The 18,221-nt window shown below is 34.9% G+C and overlaps 1 protein-coding gene across 4 annotated transcripts in view; it reads right to left on the bottom strand.

Moving 5' to 3' along the window:
• Positions 1–18,221, bottom strand: part of IPO11 (importin 11) — a 159,146-nt gene that overhangs the window by 81,753 nt on the left and 59,172 nt on the right. For all 4 annotated transcript variants that reach the window (XM_045566227.1, XM_045566229.1, XM_045566230.1 and 1 more), the window contains exons 18-22: positions 17,566–17,599; positions 17,338–17,378; positions 15,904–16,020; positions 8,179–8,292; positions 1,605–1,720 (exon numbers count right to left, since the gene is read on the bottom strand). In XM_045566227.1, the coding sequence (XP_045422183.1) occupies positions 1,605–1,720; positions 8,179–8,292; positions 15,904–16,020; positions 17,338–17,378; positions 17,566–17,599 (422 nt within the window). The remainder of the gene's footprint in view (positions 1–1,604; positions 1,721–8,178; positions 8,293–15,903; positions 16,021–17,337; positions 17,379–17,565; positions 17,600–18,221) is intronic.

Here is an 18,221-nt window from a genome sequence, read left to right as displayed (position 1 = left end):
GTCCACTCCTTTATGTATTGTCTGTGACTGCTTTGACACTAAGAACAGAGTTGGGTAGTTCTTAAAGAGACTATATGACTTGGACTGGCTAAAACATTTACTGTCTGGCCCTTTATAGAAAAGGTTTGCCAATCTCTGATCTACAATCTATCCTTGTACAAATATAAATATTAATATATGAAAAGATTTCAACAACATGCTAATTTACAACCAAACTTTCTAGATGCCATTTAAGCTCAAACAATATAATCTACAAAAGAATATGAGGAACCCAAATTGCAACTTATTAAATATCTACCTAGTTAAGTTTTAAAAGCGTTCCTCTACTACTCTGATACAGATAATTAATTTGTAATTTGCACCAAAGATTATTTCTAAGAACCAAAACTGTTAATTCCTAGAACACCTAAGCAAAACAAAGGAAGGAAGGAAGCAAGTGCCAAAGGAAGGAAGGGAGGAAAAGAGGTAGGGAGGGAGGCAGGCAGGAAGGGAGGGAAACAAATGTTCATTTTTTTCTATGGGTTGATTTCTAGGATTTGCTTTTTTAATTACAATAGTCAATTTATAAACTGAGATTAGTAAACCTTTCATGTTTACTGGAAGATTTTCTCTGAAGAAAACTGTTGCCATCAGTAAGATGAGCTTAATAAAACAAAAGGATTTTTCCGCACTGTTCCTTACACATAGTGGGCCTTCAACAAACATCTGTGGCAATGAGCTGCCACAGAAGCAGAGTTGTGGTTTGTTTTTGTTTTTCTTTAAACCTCTTAACACTACATTCTATTCACTCTGTAAAATAATAAATCAAGACTATTTGCATTTGGGGCTGAGGTATAATATCTAGGTACTTACTAGGTAAGATATAGTAAGAGGTTGAAACTAATGCCTCAATATCCCCCAAAACATCTCACTTAACAGACTGGAAATTTTAACTCAATTTTCAGTTTGGAAAAGTTATCAAATTCCCATTTTACATGCCAAATTCCGAAAGATGAAATGCAGCTGAATTCTTACTGGAATTTCCCCTTTAACTTTTGTCTATTATAAACCTACACTGAGTGACAGCTGACAAAAAGATAAAGAGCTATTGTGTTACACAGTTTGGGAAAACCAATTTTATGTTTTTGTTTTTATTTTTTTTATTTATTTTTTTTTTTTTTTGAGACAGAGTCTCACTTTGTTGCCCAGGCTAGAGTGAGTGCCGTGGCATCAGCCTAGCTCACAGCAACCTCAAACGCCTGGGCTTAAGCAATCCTCCTGCCTCAGCCTCCCGAGTAGCTGGGACTACAGGCATGCGCCACCATGCCCGGCTAATTTTTTCTATATATATTTTTAGTTGTCCAGATAATTTATTTCTATTTTTTAGTAGAGACGGGGTCTCGCTCAGGCTGGTCTCAAACTCCTGACCTCGAGCGATCCACCAGCCTCGGCCTCCCAGAGGGCTAGGATTACAGGCGTGAGCCACCGCGCCCGGCCATGTTTTTGTTTTTAAATGCTGAGTATTTAAAGCCCTGTTACATGACTTTTACTTTATTGGCATGAGTAGGGAAGGCCATAAAAAATAAAATAAAATAAGATCCATGGTACCAAGTTTTTCCTCTTACCATAATTCTAAACCATCTTCCAGAAGATAAACATGTGGAGGCTGGGAAACATCTGTACTCAGTTGAATAACTGGGAGCAGGAAAGGGTACAGGTTCTTGCTGTCTGCTCCTAATCCCTATGGGAAGTATAAATAAAACTTACAATAAGACACTCTAAGGTCCCACCCCCCACCAAAAAATCATCTGTCATATAAAAGCCCTAAAGCCAATTTATGAATAATAAATCAGATATTTTAAGAATGGTACTAATTATAAGCAATAGTAAAACAAAGTTAGCTCTATTTAAAATTGTAAACCAAAAAATCAAAAAATATTTTACAATTGCCTAATGGCAATAAAAATATATACATAAGCCAAGGCTACACGTAACATCTGTACATTTTAAGAGATTCTACATATAAGAAATAGTTCTTTTTCCCCTCCTTGTGACTACTGAGGAGGTATAAACATTGGTATTTTAAATTCTGTAAACACCCTCACTTAAAGAATCTAAAATGAACCTAGCCTAAGTGCTCATCAGTAAGATAATTAAATTATAGAACTTCCATATTCTAGAATACTAAGCAGCCATAAAATAAGATTTGGCATGGAATGAAAAATTTTTCAAAATTAATTGCAAATCGGATTTAAAACGTACAGAAGTATGTACAAAAATTACACATGTCAAAGAATTTTTAAAATACTACATATCTATTATACATGTGCAGACAGATGCATAAAAATGTTTCTGACAGCAAACAAAAAATTGTTGATGCTCATTAAATATGGGAAGGGAAAAACGATGCTCAGAAGAAGACAAACAGATTTTTCACTTTCTGTGTGCTTTTTATAGAAAATATGTACTTTTTTTAAAATGAAGAACTTTTGTTAATATTTTTAATGAGCCAAGAATACAAAGATGGAGGAAGAAAAAGGGGTTTAATCTAAAATTTCTGTTTGCCTAATCACTGTCTCAGGGAAGCTGATTCAGTGTATCACACTGTAAGTACTCTGGAAGACAACAAAAAAGATAGAAAATCTGTCTCTAAACCATAATAATATCTATAATTTAATAAACACAGAAAGGAAAACAAATAAGCTACCAAACACCTCCTCACTTAAGAAATAATTCAAATGTCAATATAGTTCATAGCAAATTACAATGCCACAAAATATATATGTATTCCCCTTTTAATGGCATATATATACTAAGGTCGATCTCTTTTTTTGCTATTTTCAAGTGTACATTATTATTATTAACAGTCACTATGCTGTATATTAAATCTCTAGAATTTGTTCATTCTAAGTGAAACTTTGTATACTTTGCCCAAGACATTTCCACCAACCCCAGGCAACCATCACTCTACTTTCTGCTTCCATGAGTTCACCTTTTTTTATATTCCACATATGTCTTTCAGTTAAATCTTTACCAGTGGGGCATAGACACTTCAGTGGAAATATATAAAGTTTATCCTTAAATGGAAGTATAAGTTTGGCCCTTTCTATAACTAAAAATCATTTGGAACATCTTATTAAAGAGTTTTCCAAAGGAAGAGAATTATAAAAATGTCATTGTTTAATAAAGTAGAACATTTGACATTAAAATTCAGTTAAATTTTACTATCTATAGTTCAATATTTTGTGGAACAAAAAAAGAAAGAACATTAAGAAAAATTAGTCAAGTTCATTTTGATTATCATCTACTTAAAATTTCCTTGGAAAATTAGAATTTATCTACTTAAACTTAAATATATGTCTCAATAAGCAAAACGCACTAGCGTTAGTAAAACTAAAGTAAGTAATTGCTAAACACACAAAGACTCTCTTAGTTAAAGCTTGAAGAAATTCAATACTTCATAATCTAGTGGCTTTGAGATGTGTCTAATCCCCGATATACAGCTTAAGTAAATGTGAACACTCTTTGGGCCCACAGTAACTACAAGACATTGTCTACAGTATTATGAAAATTCAAAAATAAATTCATCAGTTATTTAGAAAACTACTGGAAATGATTAAAGAGGGGGAAAAATCATACTGTATTAATACTATAATTACATAAGATGTAAAAGGGAAACTGGGTAAAGGATACATGCAGTTGCTGGACAATCTTTGAAATTTCCTGTCAACCTATAATTATTTCAAAAAAAGTTAAGGAAAAAAAAAGAACAGCACTCTCTGTTGGCCTTTCTCAGGGTACTGTCCTTGGCTCTCTTCTCCCATTCCACGAACATGGTGATTGATGTCCATACCTATTATCTCCAACCCAACTCTGAACTCCAGACAATCAAATGACTACACGATATCATCATCCAGAAGGCATCTCAAACTCTAATACTAAACCATCTCATTGTCGTCCTAAAAGAACAGTTCCTCTTCCCACATTTCCAAACTCAAGTGACAAGAATCACTATCTACCTAGAGATAAATTACATCCCAACCACCTCCTGGTTCCTCTTCTTCCTCACCCCACATCCAAACAATTCTTAATTCTATCTCTTCAATATTTTTCAAACTTTTCCCCATCTTTCCATGGCTTTAATTCAGGCCCTCATCATCTTTTTCATGGTTAATAGAAAGGGTCTCCTAACTATCCTCCTTGAGCTTAGTTTTACTCCATTCCAAACCAGTGTCCCCAGTGATAGCCTATTTACTTTTCTAAACTAAAAATGATCATAGCTCTTTCTCTGAATTTCAAGAGATGTTCTTTTAGCCTTCCTGTCAAGCCCTATACCCTATGTTCTAGCTATACCAAACAACTCTAGTATTAGAAATCACTATGTTAACATAGGAGAAAAGCTAACAGATTCAGATTCACCATATGCATTTACTACTATTCTCTCCCAAAACCAACTAAAAGGGTATAGGAGGATTTCTTTTAAATACCTAAAACCATAAGTACAAAGATAGCATAAGAAGAATAAAAGCAATTCAGGTTGGAAGGTAGAAAGGAAGACAAGTGCTAACTGACTTAGCAGACTAAGAAAGCAAGGCTCAAATCCAACAGGGTGATGAGTAGACAAGAAGCAACCTGACTTACGTTACAGAACCTCCAAAAGACTCAGAAACTGGTGGCACCTGGTATTTTGAGAAGTATATGTTTGCAAGGTGGTAAAGGTGAAGTGTTAACAATAAGACAACTTATAGAAAGTGTTTAAAAAGCAGCTGGAAGTCAAGATCTCATCCACACACATAAGCAAACAACTGGCCCTCCTCTAAACCAGCATAAAACTGGTTGTTTATTTTCCAGTATGATAAAACAGACAGTCTCAAGAGGGATACCGGGTAATCAAGAACAGGGATACAATATAAAACAGGAAGATTATATTAGTATGTAACAGGCAGGAGACTGAAGGATCTATCAATGAGGAAAGACCTCAAAATATTTACATGGAAAAGTCTCCTACAAAACCTAGCCCTATCATCATAAAGGAAAAAAACTCACATTTAGCAAGCTTCCCATACATACTCAATCCTTCCACTCAGCTTTTTAGTGCCTACTCCTACATTCACACACAAAAAAGTGATGATCGTGATGTTGAGTGATTCATTATACTGTATTTCCTTCTTCTGTGTATGCTTCAAGTTTTTCATAATAGAAAGTAAATAAACAAAATCAGGCAACCCTGGATCAATAGATATGATTAATTAAAACAACTAATATGAAAAATAGAGAATAAAACATAAATAGAAATCTGCACCTTGAAGAAAACAGGGACCAGGCAGAGACAAAAGCTTGGAAAAAATACATCATTAATATCCTCAGTAGAATAAAAGAAAACACTGCATTCATGAAACAAAAACAAAATGTCGCACAAAAGGATTATTCAACAAAGCAAAAGAGAACTCACAGACATTAAAATATGACAGCAGGGGAAAAAAACTCAATTAAAAGGCTGAAAGATAAAGTTGAGGAAATCCGCTAGAAAATAGAACAAAGGACAAAGAAGAAAAGGCAGACAAGAAGCAGTAAGAAAAGTAAATGACTGGTTCAGAGCATCTATCATCTAAGTAACAAAAAGTTCAGAAAGAGAGAAAAGAAAAACATGAACAAGTAGAAATAATCAGTAAAAACCAATAAAGTTATCAAGAACCCAGGTACATAAGTTTCCAGTTTGAACTGTCCACCAAGTGTCCAGAACAATGGATTAAATCACACCCACAGCATCACGAAATTAAAAACAGGAACACAGAGATGATCATACAAATTGCCAGAGAAGAGAAGGAGGAGTGACATAGTCAAGAATCAACAATTGGAATGGTTTCAGAGTTCCTAGAGCAACACTGGAAGCTGTAAGACAAAGGAAAAATGTCTCTAAAATTCTGAGGAGAAAATTTAGAATTTTATACCAGCCAAATTACTAATCAATGTGAAAGTAGAATAAACACATTTTCACACCTGCAAAATCTCAAAAAAATTTACCTCCAATGTATCTTTTGCAGAATGTCACTGCTATTCACAGGCTCCATCAGAAACAGAAAGAGGGAGTAAAACAAGCCAGACACGACATGAGGCACAGAAAACAGGCGCCCCACAGAAAGGAGAGGCAAGAATCCCTTTCGATAATTGGGGATCCAGTTACAACAGCTATGCACAAGTATAAAGTAAAACCATTCCAAACTAAAGTGTATAACAATTTTTCATATTTCTTCACAATAATGAAAGTAACAAAACAGTTTGTTTGACCATACTGAGGGAATCAGATGAAGAGTATAGGTTCAATTACATAGAAAATTAAGTGTACTGGGCAGAAATCTAAGATGGCTACCTAAGATCCTTGGTCCCCATTGTAGACACACCATTCCTTAGTTATTCAATCAAACACTAACCTAGATATTATTGTGAAGAAATTTTACATATATAATTAAGGTCCCAAATCAATTGGCCTTAAGACAGGGAGACTATCCAGGTGGGCCTGACCCACTCACATGTGCCCTTTAAAAAAGTTTTCCCTGGCTAATTGCATAGGGAACCTCACAGAATCGAAGCCTCAGAGGATCTCACATTCAAGAATTTCCCCACTGCTAACATTAAAGATGTGTTAAGGAATGTGGCTGGACTCTGGGGAATAAGAGAAGTCTCCAGCTGACAGCCAACAATAAACTGGGACTTCAGTCCTACAGATCAAGGAGCTAAATTCTGCCAACAAGCTGAATAAGTGTAGAAACAGATTCTTCTCCAAAGCCTCCAGGGGAAAACTTAGCCTAGCAGACACCTCAATTTCAGCGCATTAGATCCTAACCAGAGAATTCAGACATAGTGTGCCCAGACTTCTGATCAGAGCTCTTTCTCTGAATTTCAAGAGATGTTCTTTTAGCCTTCCTGTCAAGCTCTATACCCTATGTTCTAGCTATACCAAACAACTCTAGTATTAGAAATCACTATGTTAACATCGGAGAAAAGCTAACAGATTCAGATTCACTTCTGCTTTGCAGAAGTATGAGTTAATAAATGGATATGGTTTCAAGCCATCAAGTTTATGGTATTTTGTTATGCAACAATGGAAAACTCATATACTAGCAAACAAAATTATTAATACAAGGGTAGAGAATGGAAAGATGTGTACAAGAAAGAAAATTAATCATAACATTATGATATATGCCTTCAACAGCCTTTATACAGTCACACGAACAAAGACCTTAAATAGTACCTACCTTAAGTTACAATATAACTATATTGGGAGGATGGCAGGATAGGAGTGACATAGAAGGTATCAAAGGATTAAATTTTCATCTTTTATGCAGGGAAGGCAAGAGATAATGCCTATAATTCTTAAATCAAGAATAAATAATATAAGCATGTTACTTTGAGCTAGAAAGATTAAAAAACCTAAAAGATCTGGCTATCACAGCAAAAGAAGATTCTCCCATCAAACAGGAAACAGAGAGAAGGAGGAGCACTATGCTGTCACTTTTCATTAAAAAGTCTTTAAGAACCGACTACTTAAACTATCTACTACCTAACCTTATCTACATGTAAAACTGATTAATATATACACCCGAAAAAAATAAACAAAATGTACCACATTATAGAGAGCTTCACACATGCTGCTCCTTGTGTCTAAAATACCTGTACCACTGTCTCTCCTAAACCACAACACTTCAAAGCCAAATGTCTGAAATCAAATTCACTCCTCTCCCTTCAAAAGCAACTTATCTGTTTCCGGCCTTCCCAAGTTATGATTGGGAAAACTTTTATTTTAAATCAAGGAAAAAGAGTGAAAATATAAACTATATTTATGCAGAAAAGCCCTGAACACCAGGGAAACGGCATGCATAATACAGTGGACTGCACAGATCATGCATCCATCATAACTGGAGACTACTATATCTAATGGAATAAATCTTTAAAAAGTAGGGAATATTTTTCAAATGTCCTCAAAAAAATGTCCAAAGTAAACATACAAAATTTGTTTTAAAACTGTTTAGATCATACATGAAAAAAAGTGAAATGTGAAGCTTTTCACTACAATTAACATAAATCACATAAAAACAATGAAAAACTTTTTAAAAGAACAAAAAAAATCACCTAAAAAATTTAAGACCCTGTTCTCCCATCTCCCCCCAACAAAAAAACTCTTGTAGAGAAGTCACTTACCTGAACAAGATGAATAAGTGTCGTCAAAATAGCACATCTCAACATATTGTGTTCTTCACTCTGCTTCCAAAGAAGGGGCAAATATTGCACCAAACATCCCACATATGGTCGTATCTATCGTAATAAAAGTAGGGGAAGCAACAGAATCATATTAGTAAATAAGGTAACTTACTTTGAGAAACACTGACAGAACACTATTAAGTCCCAGGCAACAAATACTTAATATTCACTAGATGTAATATATTAAGCCTATATTGTTTTAAAGATAAATCATATACCACATAGATATCCATGGCCCTATGGTAAATATTTTTAAATAATTTTAAATAAGTATGAAATTTACTGAATGAAATAAAATATATGAATATGAAACAACGTTCTTTAGAGATGAACATACAATGCTATTATATCCTGCTACTTTTTAAATAAAACAGCTTACCCGACTGGAAATTATACAATGTTTTAAAAAGAGTCAGCATTTATTCATTCACTCTACAATTATCTGATTGAGACCCTGAGGACAAGGCACTGGAAAGAAAAGTACGTAAAGAAAGCCATATAGGACTGGGCATGGTGGCTCACGCCTGTAATCCTAGCACTCTGAGAGGCCAAGGCAGGAGGATGGCTCGAGGTCGGAGTTCGAGACCAGCCTGAACAACAGCGAGACCCCACCTCTACTAAAAATAGAAAGAAATTATCTGCACAACTAAAAATATATAGAAAAAAAAATTAGCCAGGCATAGTGGTGCATGCCTGTAGTTCCAGCTACTTGGGACACTGACGCAGAAGGATTGCTTAAGCCCAGGAGTTTGAGGTTGCTGTGAGCTAGGCTGACGCCACAGCACTCTAGCCCAGGCAACAGAGTGAGAAAGAAAGAAAAGAAGGAAGGAAGGAAGGAAGGAAGGAAGGAAGGAAGGAAGGAAGGAAGGAAGGAAGGAAGGAAGGAGGGAGGGAGGGAGGGAGGGAGGGAGGGAGGGGAGGGGAGGGGAGGGGAGGGGAGGGGAGGGGAGGGAAGGGAAGGGAAGGGAAGGGAAGGGAAGGGAAGGGAAGGGAAGGGAAGGGAAGGGAAGGGAAGGGAAGGGAAGGGAAGGGAAGGGAAGGAAGAAGGAAGGAAGGAAGGAAGCCATACAAACCCTTACAATGAAAAAGGATAAGTGTGATGACAAAGGTGTATACAAGGTATGGTGGAAATGCAGGGGAAGAAAACCACCTTCAAAGGATAAAACTGTGAAGTCCACCATGGATTAAGTCAATCGGTTTTTAAAATTTACCCTGAAGCACAGCATAGCTTGGCAGTGAGCATCTGGAAAAGTAAAATGGAGCTACACAGAAGCTGGACAGCATTCTGGCTCCGGGCTTAGCATCACAGTCTTTGAAACTGCTCTGACCAGAGTATCCTCAGGGATGAAACAAACATTAGACCTTCGTAGCTTCAGTACTATCTATTTGAAGCTCATGGATCAAAATTAAAGATTGCTCCCAGAAAGGATGAATTTCTATATTCTATAATATTTATAAATATAATATCTTATTTTCAAAACTTGAATTATAATAGTTAATATTTATAGAGCACATACTCAATTTTGCTAAGTGTTCTACCTCAAAGATCACTCCAATTAGCATGCAAAAGCAGGTCAATTAATATGTAAAAACACAGATTTCAGAGTACCTAATTCATTCACACTCAACTAAAAAGAGTATATAACTGAATGATATACTGATAAGGAAAATAAGCCGGTTTGGGTTTTGAATAAATAGGATTACTTCCCAAGGAATGGCAGAAGGGAAGTATATGCTATAAATTATACATAGGGTAATAAAACCAAAGTATATTTTATATTCAAAAGCCATAAAATATTTATTTTCTAATCTTACCTGTTCATTAGAACATATGATGTTCTAAATTAAAATTAATGCTTCAAAAACAATATTTCAAAAACCACCCATAGTCACTGTTGCAAAAGACAAAAAAAAAAAAAAAAAAAAGGCCTGGGAATTAAAGTGAACAGTGTGGTGACATGAGAGGCAAACATATTCCAATGGGAGGCAGGAGGCTAACTGGTGGTGCCAACTGAAGAAATCTGAATACTAACTTGATATTAGATAACAATATTGCATTTGTGTTAAGTTTCTTGCATCTAATCATGGTTATGGTAATGCAGGAAGAGGAACATGTATCTCTTAAGAACAAGAGGTCTAATATTTTGGAGTAAAGTATCACAATGTCTGCAACTAAAATTCAAATGGTTTAACAACAACAATCTATATATGTTGATAGATAATAAGAAAGTAAATGTGGTAAAACATTAGTAACTGAAGAAACTAGGTGGATGTATGGGTCTTGATTTATTCTTGCAACTTTTCTCTAGATTTGAGATTTTTTAATAAAAAGACATAAAAGAAAAATACTGTCCATATACAATTCTGAAAAGATTGATAACACATGGGTTTTGGGGGCAGGTCAATTTCAATTATTTGTGTAACATTTTAAAAGTCACATAGAATTAAGGACTTTTTATAGTCATCATGAAAATGCAGGTCAAAACTACAATGAGATATCACCTCACATCCATCAGGATAGCTATTATCAAACAAAAGAAAACAAGTATTGGTAAAGGTGTGGAGAAACTGGAAACCTCGTAAACTATTGGTGGTAATGCAAAATGTTGTAGCTACTATAGAAAACAGTATAGAGGTTCCTCAAAAAAATAGTATTCAGGTTCCTTAAAAAATGAAAACTAAAACTACCAGCAACCTTTTGGGCATTTATCCAAAAGAATTGAAAGCAGTATCCCAAAGAGATTATTAGTACTCTCATGTTCAGTGCAGCACTATTCACAACAGTCAATATGTGGAAACAACCTAAATGTCCATCAAAAGATAAATGAATAAAGAGCATGTGGTATATACATACAATGGCATATACATACTATGCAGTAATATGGAAATTCTGCAACACAGGACAACATGGATAAACCTGGAGGATAGTGTACTAAATGAAATAAGACAGTCACAGAAAGACAAACACTGCACGATTCCACTTCCATGAGTTATCTAAAATAATTAAATTCATAGAATCAAAGAGTGGAATGGTAGTTGCCAAGGGTTAGGGGAAGGGGAAATAAGGAATTATTAATCAATGGGCATAAAGTTTCAGGTTAGCAGGATGAATAAGCTCTATGAATCTGCTGTACAATGTTGTACCAAAAGTCAAAAATAATGTATTGTACACTTAAAATTTTGTGAAGAGAGTAGATCTCATGTGAAGTGTTCTTACCACAGAATTTTGGGATATGTGTTTGTTGGGTGTAGAACAATGAGTATGACAGACTTATAAGTTAGTTCCTACACAGGGAAATCTCCACTTTCACTAGTAACACATTACTGAAAATATGAAAATCAAATATGTATTGGTCTAACAAGTATTTAACAACAGCTCTAACCTAAAGGGGTTAAAAAATTTTTTAGGTCCTGAGTGGTGGTGGAGATAAAGAAACCCCCTGGGAGCTACAGGGTCCCTCCCAAAGTTTGGAGCACTCAAGTACTCCACCTGGGGGACCAGTCTACCACAGACACAAAAGAACATCTCGGCAGCTGGCTCTATCACACAAACATCAACCAATGACAGAGAGAATAGTGTCTTCCAACCCAAGCAAACAGGGTGTGGCTGATTCACACTCACAAGTACCACCCACCATCACCAAGAGTAAGCTGGAGAACCTAACTCACTACATACTGTTGGGAAGAGGTAAAGACAGCAGGTCAGAGGTAACCCAAGAGGTACAGCAAACCTGCTAAAATACCCCACAGGTGCAACTCAGGACCAGCACTCCTCTCCCTGGCATGCTTAGGCATCAATATTCAGAGACGTGGAAACAGACCTATAAGCCAAGCCTAGCACCCCGAGGTCTTGACCAAGAGGCCAAATGAGAAGGAATCAGTGAATGAACTCCAGAAATATGAAAAACCAGAGCAAAAAGGACACCCCCAAAAGAAAACAATAACTCCTTACTCCTTTCATACGAACCAAACAAAAAGATTGAAATGACAGATGAAGAAGTCCAAATATGGATGGTAAGGAAGGATTGTTAAGAGAAAATAGAAACCCAATACAAAGAAACCACAAAAACAATGCAGGAAATGAATGAAAAATTGACTAAGGAAATTGAATTATTTTAAAAAAATCAAACAGAGCTTCTAGAAATGAAAAATCCATTCAAGGAAATACAAAACACAGTGGAAAGCCTTAGGAATAGGCTAGATCAGGCAGCAGAAAAACTATAAGAGCTTGAAGACAACACCTTTGAGTTAAACCCAAAGAGAAAGATCTGAGAAACAAGAGGAATAAACAAAACCTACAAGAAATATGGGATTATGTAAAGAGGCCTAACAAAAGAATCATAGGCATCCCTGACAGCAAAGAAGAAAACACACAAGAGATTGAAAACCTATTTGAGGGAATGACTGAGGAAAATTTCCCTGGCCTTGCTAGAAATCTAGATATCCAGGTATAAGACGCTCAAAGGACTCCTGGGAGACTCATCACAAAGAGGCAATCACCATGACACACAGTCATCAGACTGGCCAAAGTAAACAGGAAAGAGGCACTCCAATGAGCTGTATGAGAAAGCAGCAGCAGGTAACTTATAAAGGAAAGCCCAACACAATAACTGCAGACTTCTCAACTGAGACCTTATAACCCAGAAGGTATTGGGGCCCCATTCTCAATCTTCTCAAATAGAAAAATGGCCAGCCTAAAATTTTGTATTCTGCAAAACTAAGTTTCTTATATGAAGGGTAAATACTTTCTCAGATAAGCAAACACTGACGGAATTTGTCAAGACCAGACCTGGCCTTGCAGGAAGTACTGAAAACTGCATTATACATGGATCAGCACAATAAACACGCACCAGTGTAAAATAATCCAAAAGCTAAAGATCAGAGCCCAGATACCACAATGGCTCAAGAAGCAAAACAAAGCGATAAAGTTCTACTCAACAGAAATCCACCCCACTTATCAATTCTTTCAATAAACGTGAAAGGCTTAAACTCCCCACTCAAGAGACATAGGCTGACTGAATGGATAAAAAAAATAGTAGCTAAGAATCTGCTGTCTCCAGGAAACACATCTAATTCACAAGGACTCATTCAGACTCAAGGTGAAGAAGTAGAATACAATATTCCATGCAAATGGAAACCAAAAGAAACCTGGTATGGTCATTCTCATATCAGACAACATAGATTTCAAATCAGCAAAAGTAAAGAGAGACAAAGATGATCATTACATAATGATGAAGGGAACAATTCAACAAGAAGACATACCAATCCTTAATATTTATGTACCTAACACAGGTACATCCAGATTCATAAAGCAAACCCTACTTGATCTAAACAAAATGATACACAGCAGCGTCGTAATAGCCGGGGACTTCAACATTACAGTGACAGAATGGGACAGATACTCCAAGCAGAAAATAAGCAATGAAATGATGGACTTAAACGGAACTCTAGAATAACTGGACCTAACAAACATTTACATTCTACCCAAAAACCACTGAATATACACTCCTCTCATCAGCTCATGGAACATTCTCTAAGACTGATCACATCGTAGGCCACAAAACATGTCTCAACAAATTAAAAAAAATAGAAATTATACCATGTATCTTCTCACACCACAGTGGAATAAAATTAGAAATCAACTCCAACAGAAACACTCAACTCTACTCAAAGTCATGCAAATTAAACAACCTACTGCTGAACAGTTATTGAGTCAGGGAGGAAATTAAGATGGAAATCCAAAGATTCTTTGAACAAAATGACGAAGGGGACACAAGTTATCAAAATCTGTGGGATTCAGCAAAAGCAGTCCTAAAGAGAAAATTCATAGCCATAAATGCCTACATCCAAAACACAGAAAGATTACAAATCAACAATCTAATGAATCATCTCAAGGAACTGGAAAAGGAAGAGCAAACCAATCCCAAACCTAACAGAAGAAAAGAAAATAAAGTCAGAGCATAACTAAATGACATTGATAACAAAAGAATCATACAGAAGACTAATGAAACAAAAGGTGGTTCTCTGAAAGGGTGAACAAAATTGACAGTCCTCTTGCTAGATTAACCAGAAACAGAAAAGAAAGGACACAAATATGCTCAATCAAATATGAAAAAGGAGATATTATAACTGATACTACGAAAATACAAAATATCATCTCTGAATGCTATAAAAATCTCTATGCACATAAATTTGAAAACATTGAGGAAATGGATAATTTCGTGAAAACACACAACCTCCTTAGACTCAGGAAGAAACAGAACTCCTGAACAGACCAATGTCAAGCAATGAAACTGAAGTAGCAATGAAAAGTCCGCTAAGAACAAAAAAGTCCCAGACCAGATGGTTTTATAGCCAAATTTTGTCAGACCTACAAAGAATAACTGGTGCCTATACTAAAGAGATTATTATTTCACAACATCGACAAGCAAAGAATCCTCCCCAACTCGTTCTAAAGCCAATATCACCTTCATACCAAAGCCAGGAAAGGACACAACAAAAAATGAAAACTACAGGCCAATATCCCTTATGAATATAGATGCAAAAATTCTCAATAAAGTCCTCGCAAACCAAATTCAGCTGCACATCAAAAAAAATAAGCCCACCACAATTAACTATCTGTATAACCAAACTCTCAGTGTTGTTTAAAAGCCATCATCAAATGAATTAATGTAATTAATATAATAAGAAACCCCAAGTGTTAAGAAATTTGTAAGCTACTCAGTACTCAAATGTTGAGTTTGAGCATTGACAATACCATTAAAATGTATGAACTTTGACAAGTTCCTTAAGCTTCAGATTGTTTGATATAATAAATTCTGACTTCCACTTCAAGGCTTTTGTGAGGATTAAATGAGATACATATGCAAAGCACTTAACACATAAGTTGGTACATTGTCATTATTTAATATTGATAGCTATGCTCATCAATTGTTTCAGAATTAATAAACAGGCTCAAGGTGTCAGAATTCACTAATAGCAGATCCAAGAGTAGACTCCACATCTGTGAATTCTAAATGAGTTATTTTTCTCTAGTACCTTACAGATTTGCTTCAGTGCATTTCAAACAAGGATATGCAGTGGTCAACTAGGATAAAAGAAGTCACAGGATAATTACAGTGTGGTTTCTTTGGTTATCAGTTTTTCACAAAGATTAAGAGCGACAGGAGGCTGAATAATTTAACCGTTAAGAACTTTACACATCATATTTATATTAAGCCAAACGTAGATATAACGGGTAATAGGTTGCAAAACACACTTAATTTTTAAGGTAAAAATAACAGCCTTCAGAGAAAATTTGCATTTGTTGACAGCAAAGACTATGACCTCCACTTTAAATATTTTAATTTTCTTAGTCATTTTTTAAAAACTGTAGGCCAAGTGCCACAACTCATGCCTATATATCTAGCACTTTGGGAGGCCAAGGTGGGAGGATCGCTTTAGGCAGGAGTTTGAGAGTAGTCTGGACAATACAGTGAAATCCCATCCCTACAAATAAAAACTAATAATAAATGTCAATTTTGAATAATACATAACTGAACATAGCCTGTAATTAGAAGCATTTTAATGAATGTTTTAACTTTTAAACAATGTAAAGATATTAAATTCTACATATATTCTACTCACCTCTCTGACATTTATTTTCATGTTTTACAGCAAAATTACCTGCATGTTGACTCTTTCAATCACACAAGAAAGGACATGCAAAACGTGCATCTTTGTATCACATTCTGTAACTTGCTGTAGTAACTGAAAAAGTAGTGTGAACATGGTTTCCAAATACTGCAGGTAAAAAAAAAAAAAAAAAAAGGTTCAGAATAGAAACGTATATATATAGATGGAATAAGAAATAAATCATGTCAAAGCAATAAAATACAAACAGAAAGCCCAAACTGTAGCATTACCTAAACAACTTTAAATTGTTCAAGCTGCCAATATGTAAGATCGTGATTTTTTTCTTTATTATTGCCAAATGGGTCCATTTCAGAATTTAATTCATTCACAAACTGAATAATGTTTAGAGGAAGACTGTCTACATTGCATGTGTTTAAATTTTATACTGTTAACTAAACCACTAACAGTGCACTGTCACTGTTCTTCCATGCACACCCGCTGCCAATCACGAAATGTTTTGGTTTGGAATACCTACTCATTAAAGCAAAAACAACATCAATTATTACACTTATGTGCCAGCTATGTAGCCCTTCATATATGCAGCATGGAGATACACATTTTTGTAGACATACACTTGTTATTCTAAGAATGACAGAGTATTTCTTATTAGGAAATAGAAAAATATCTTGTGTCTGGCTATGAACAGACACAGGATATTATGAAAATTATGTTAGAAACTGACAAATCACAGATACATAAAATAAAAATTTGTTCTTTCAGATAATTGGTTCATTTTTATACAGATTTCTGAAACACATTTGTTTCATCTAAAAATATCCAGTGATTATTAAAGAAAAATCACTACTTTAAAAATTTCCCCATCTATGACCCTCACAAGAAGACAGATATTTTATCATGTGACTTTCCTCTCACCTAGTCCTCTTAAGAACAAACACTACCACCACAATCTTAATGACATATTTAACAAGTTCTTACTGAGTACCAATTATGTGAAAATGCCTTGCTAGGTACTAGGGGTTGAGTAAAGAGTAAAAAGAGTAAGACTTGATATTCTGTTCATGCAGCAATAAATTGCAATCTAGTGTAGGATACAGACACATAATAACATAAGGAGTAAAAGGAATAAACACATTAAATAAAAACATTAGATGTTTTAAAACCATGAGAAAAGAAAAAATTTGGCAATCAACTCCAAAACACATGAAAAATAGCTAAATAAAAATAAACAGAATAAATGTGACCTGTTACCAACAAAAGTTACCAGAATCGTCACAAGTGAAAGTTATACCCTCCCAAATAATCCAATATAGTACACTTTACAACTCAGCTTTAATAAGTAACAAATATGTATAATATATAACAAATATATATAATTTCAGCTATAAAATAGCACTCAATAAATATTCAAAGACATAAGCAGAAATTGCTTTTTAATAAAAGCAATCTGGAAATGAATATTCTTACCGGTAGAAATTGATCTGTTCTAAATTCAAAATCATCAACAGGTAAAGAACAGTTAAGGAATACTGAGAACATATGAGTTTATTAGGATACAATATCTAAAACAAATACAATAAAACAACCAAAAACTATATTTTAAACTATTTCATAAATTAATTTCACAAAATAAGTACAATTTAAAAGTGTTAAAATTCTTCACAATGACATATTTTTAAATTTTTTAAAGGATATTTAACTTCAAAGTTGTAGCTGTTTCAATACGGACCTAAAAGAAAGTATATCATAAGTTTTTAATTATTCTAGTATGAGTAAAAATCATTACTGTCAAACAAAAAATTTTATTCCAAATCATTTTCTTTGTTCTTTTTATTAGTATTAAAATAATAGAGTATATAAATATCTAGAAATAAAAGGACAGTCCTCTTAGTTTGCAACAAGGGATAAAAAGAAAGGATAAAGCAGTATTTATTCCTACTCTTCTAAGTTTCCCATAATTTGCCTAAGAAGCCTTTAATCTAGTAGGTGCTTCCATGGAGAAAAATTATTTGCCATAAGGTTTGTGGAGAGCATGGGAATGAGGGAAAATGGCATGCAGGTGATGCCCAAGGAAAAGAGAAGGTTAAGAGGCAGGAAAACAGGGTGGGCTTGAGCAAGCAGGAAGATGTGTAAATCAGTGGTGCAGGAGACAAGGAGGAAGAGAGGGAGAAAAAAAGAACATGGATTCCCATCTGTAACCTCGATTACAGTAAATCTTTATATAACAACAACAACAAAAAGTATCCTAATTTTCTAAATCCCAAAGTTTACATACAGAAAGGTTTATAAAAGCTCCTGACCTCCCAAATCATATTTTTCTATGTTTATCAGCATGTTGCATGGCCAAATCA

Source organism: Lemur catta, chromosome 12 (assembly GCF_020740605.2).
Source record: "Lemur catta isolate mLemCat1 chromosome 12, mLemCat1.pri, whole genome shotgun sequence".
Taxonomy (NCBI): Eukaryota; Metazoa; Chordata; class Mammalia; order Primates; family Lemuridae; genus Lemur; species Lemur catta.
The sequence above is the reverse complement of the archived record's forward strand: the minus strand, read 5'-3'. Positions and strand labels throughout refer to the sequence as shown.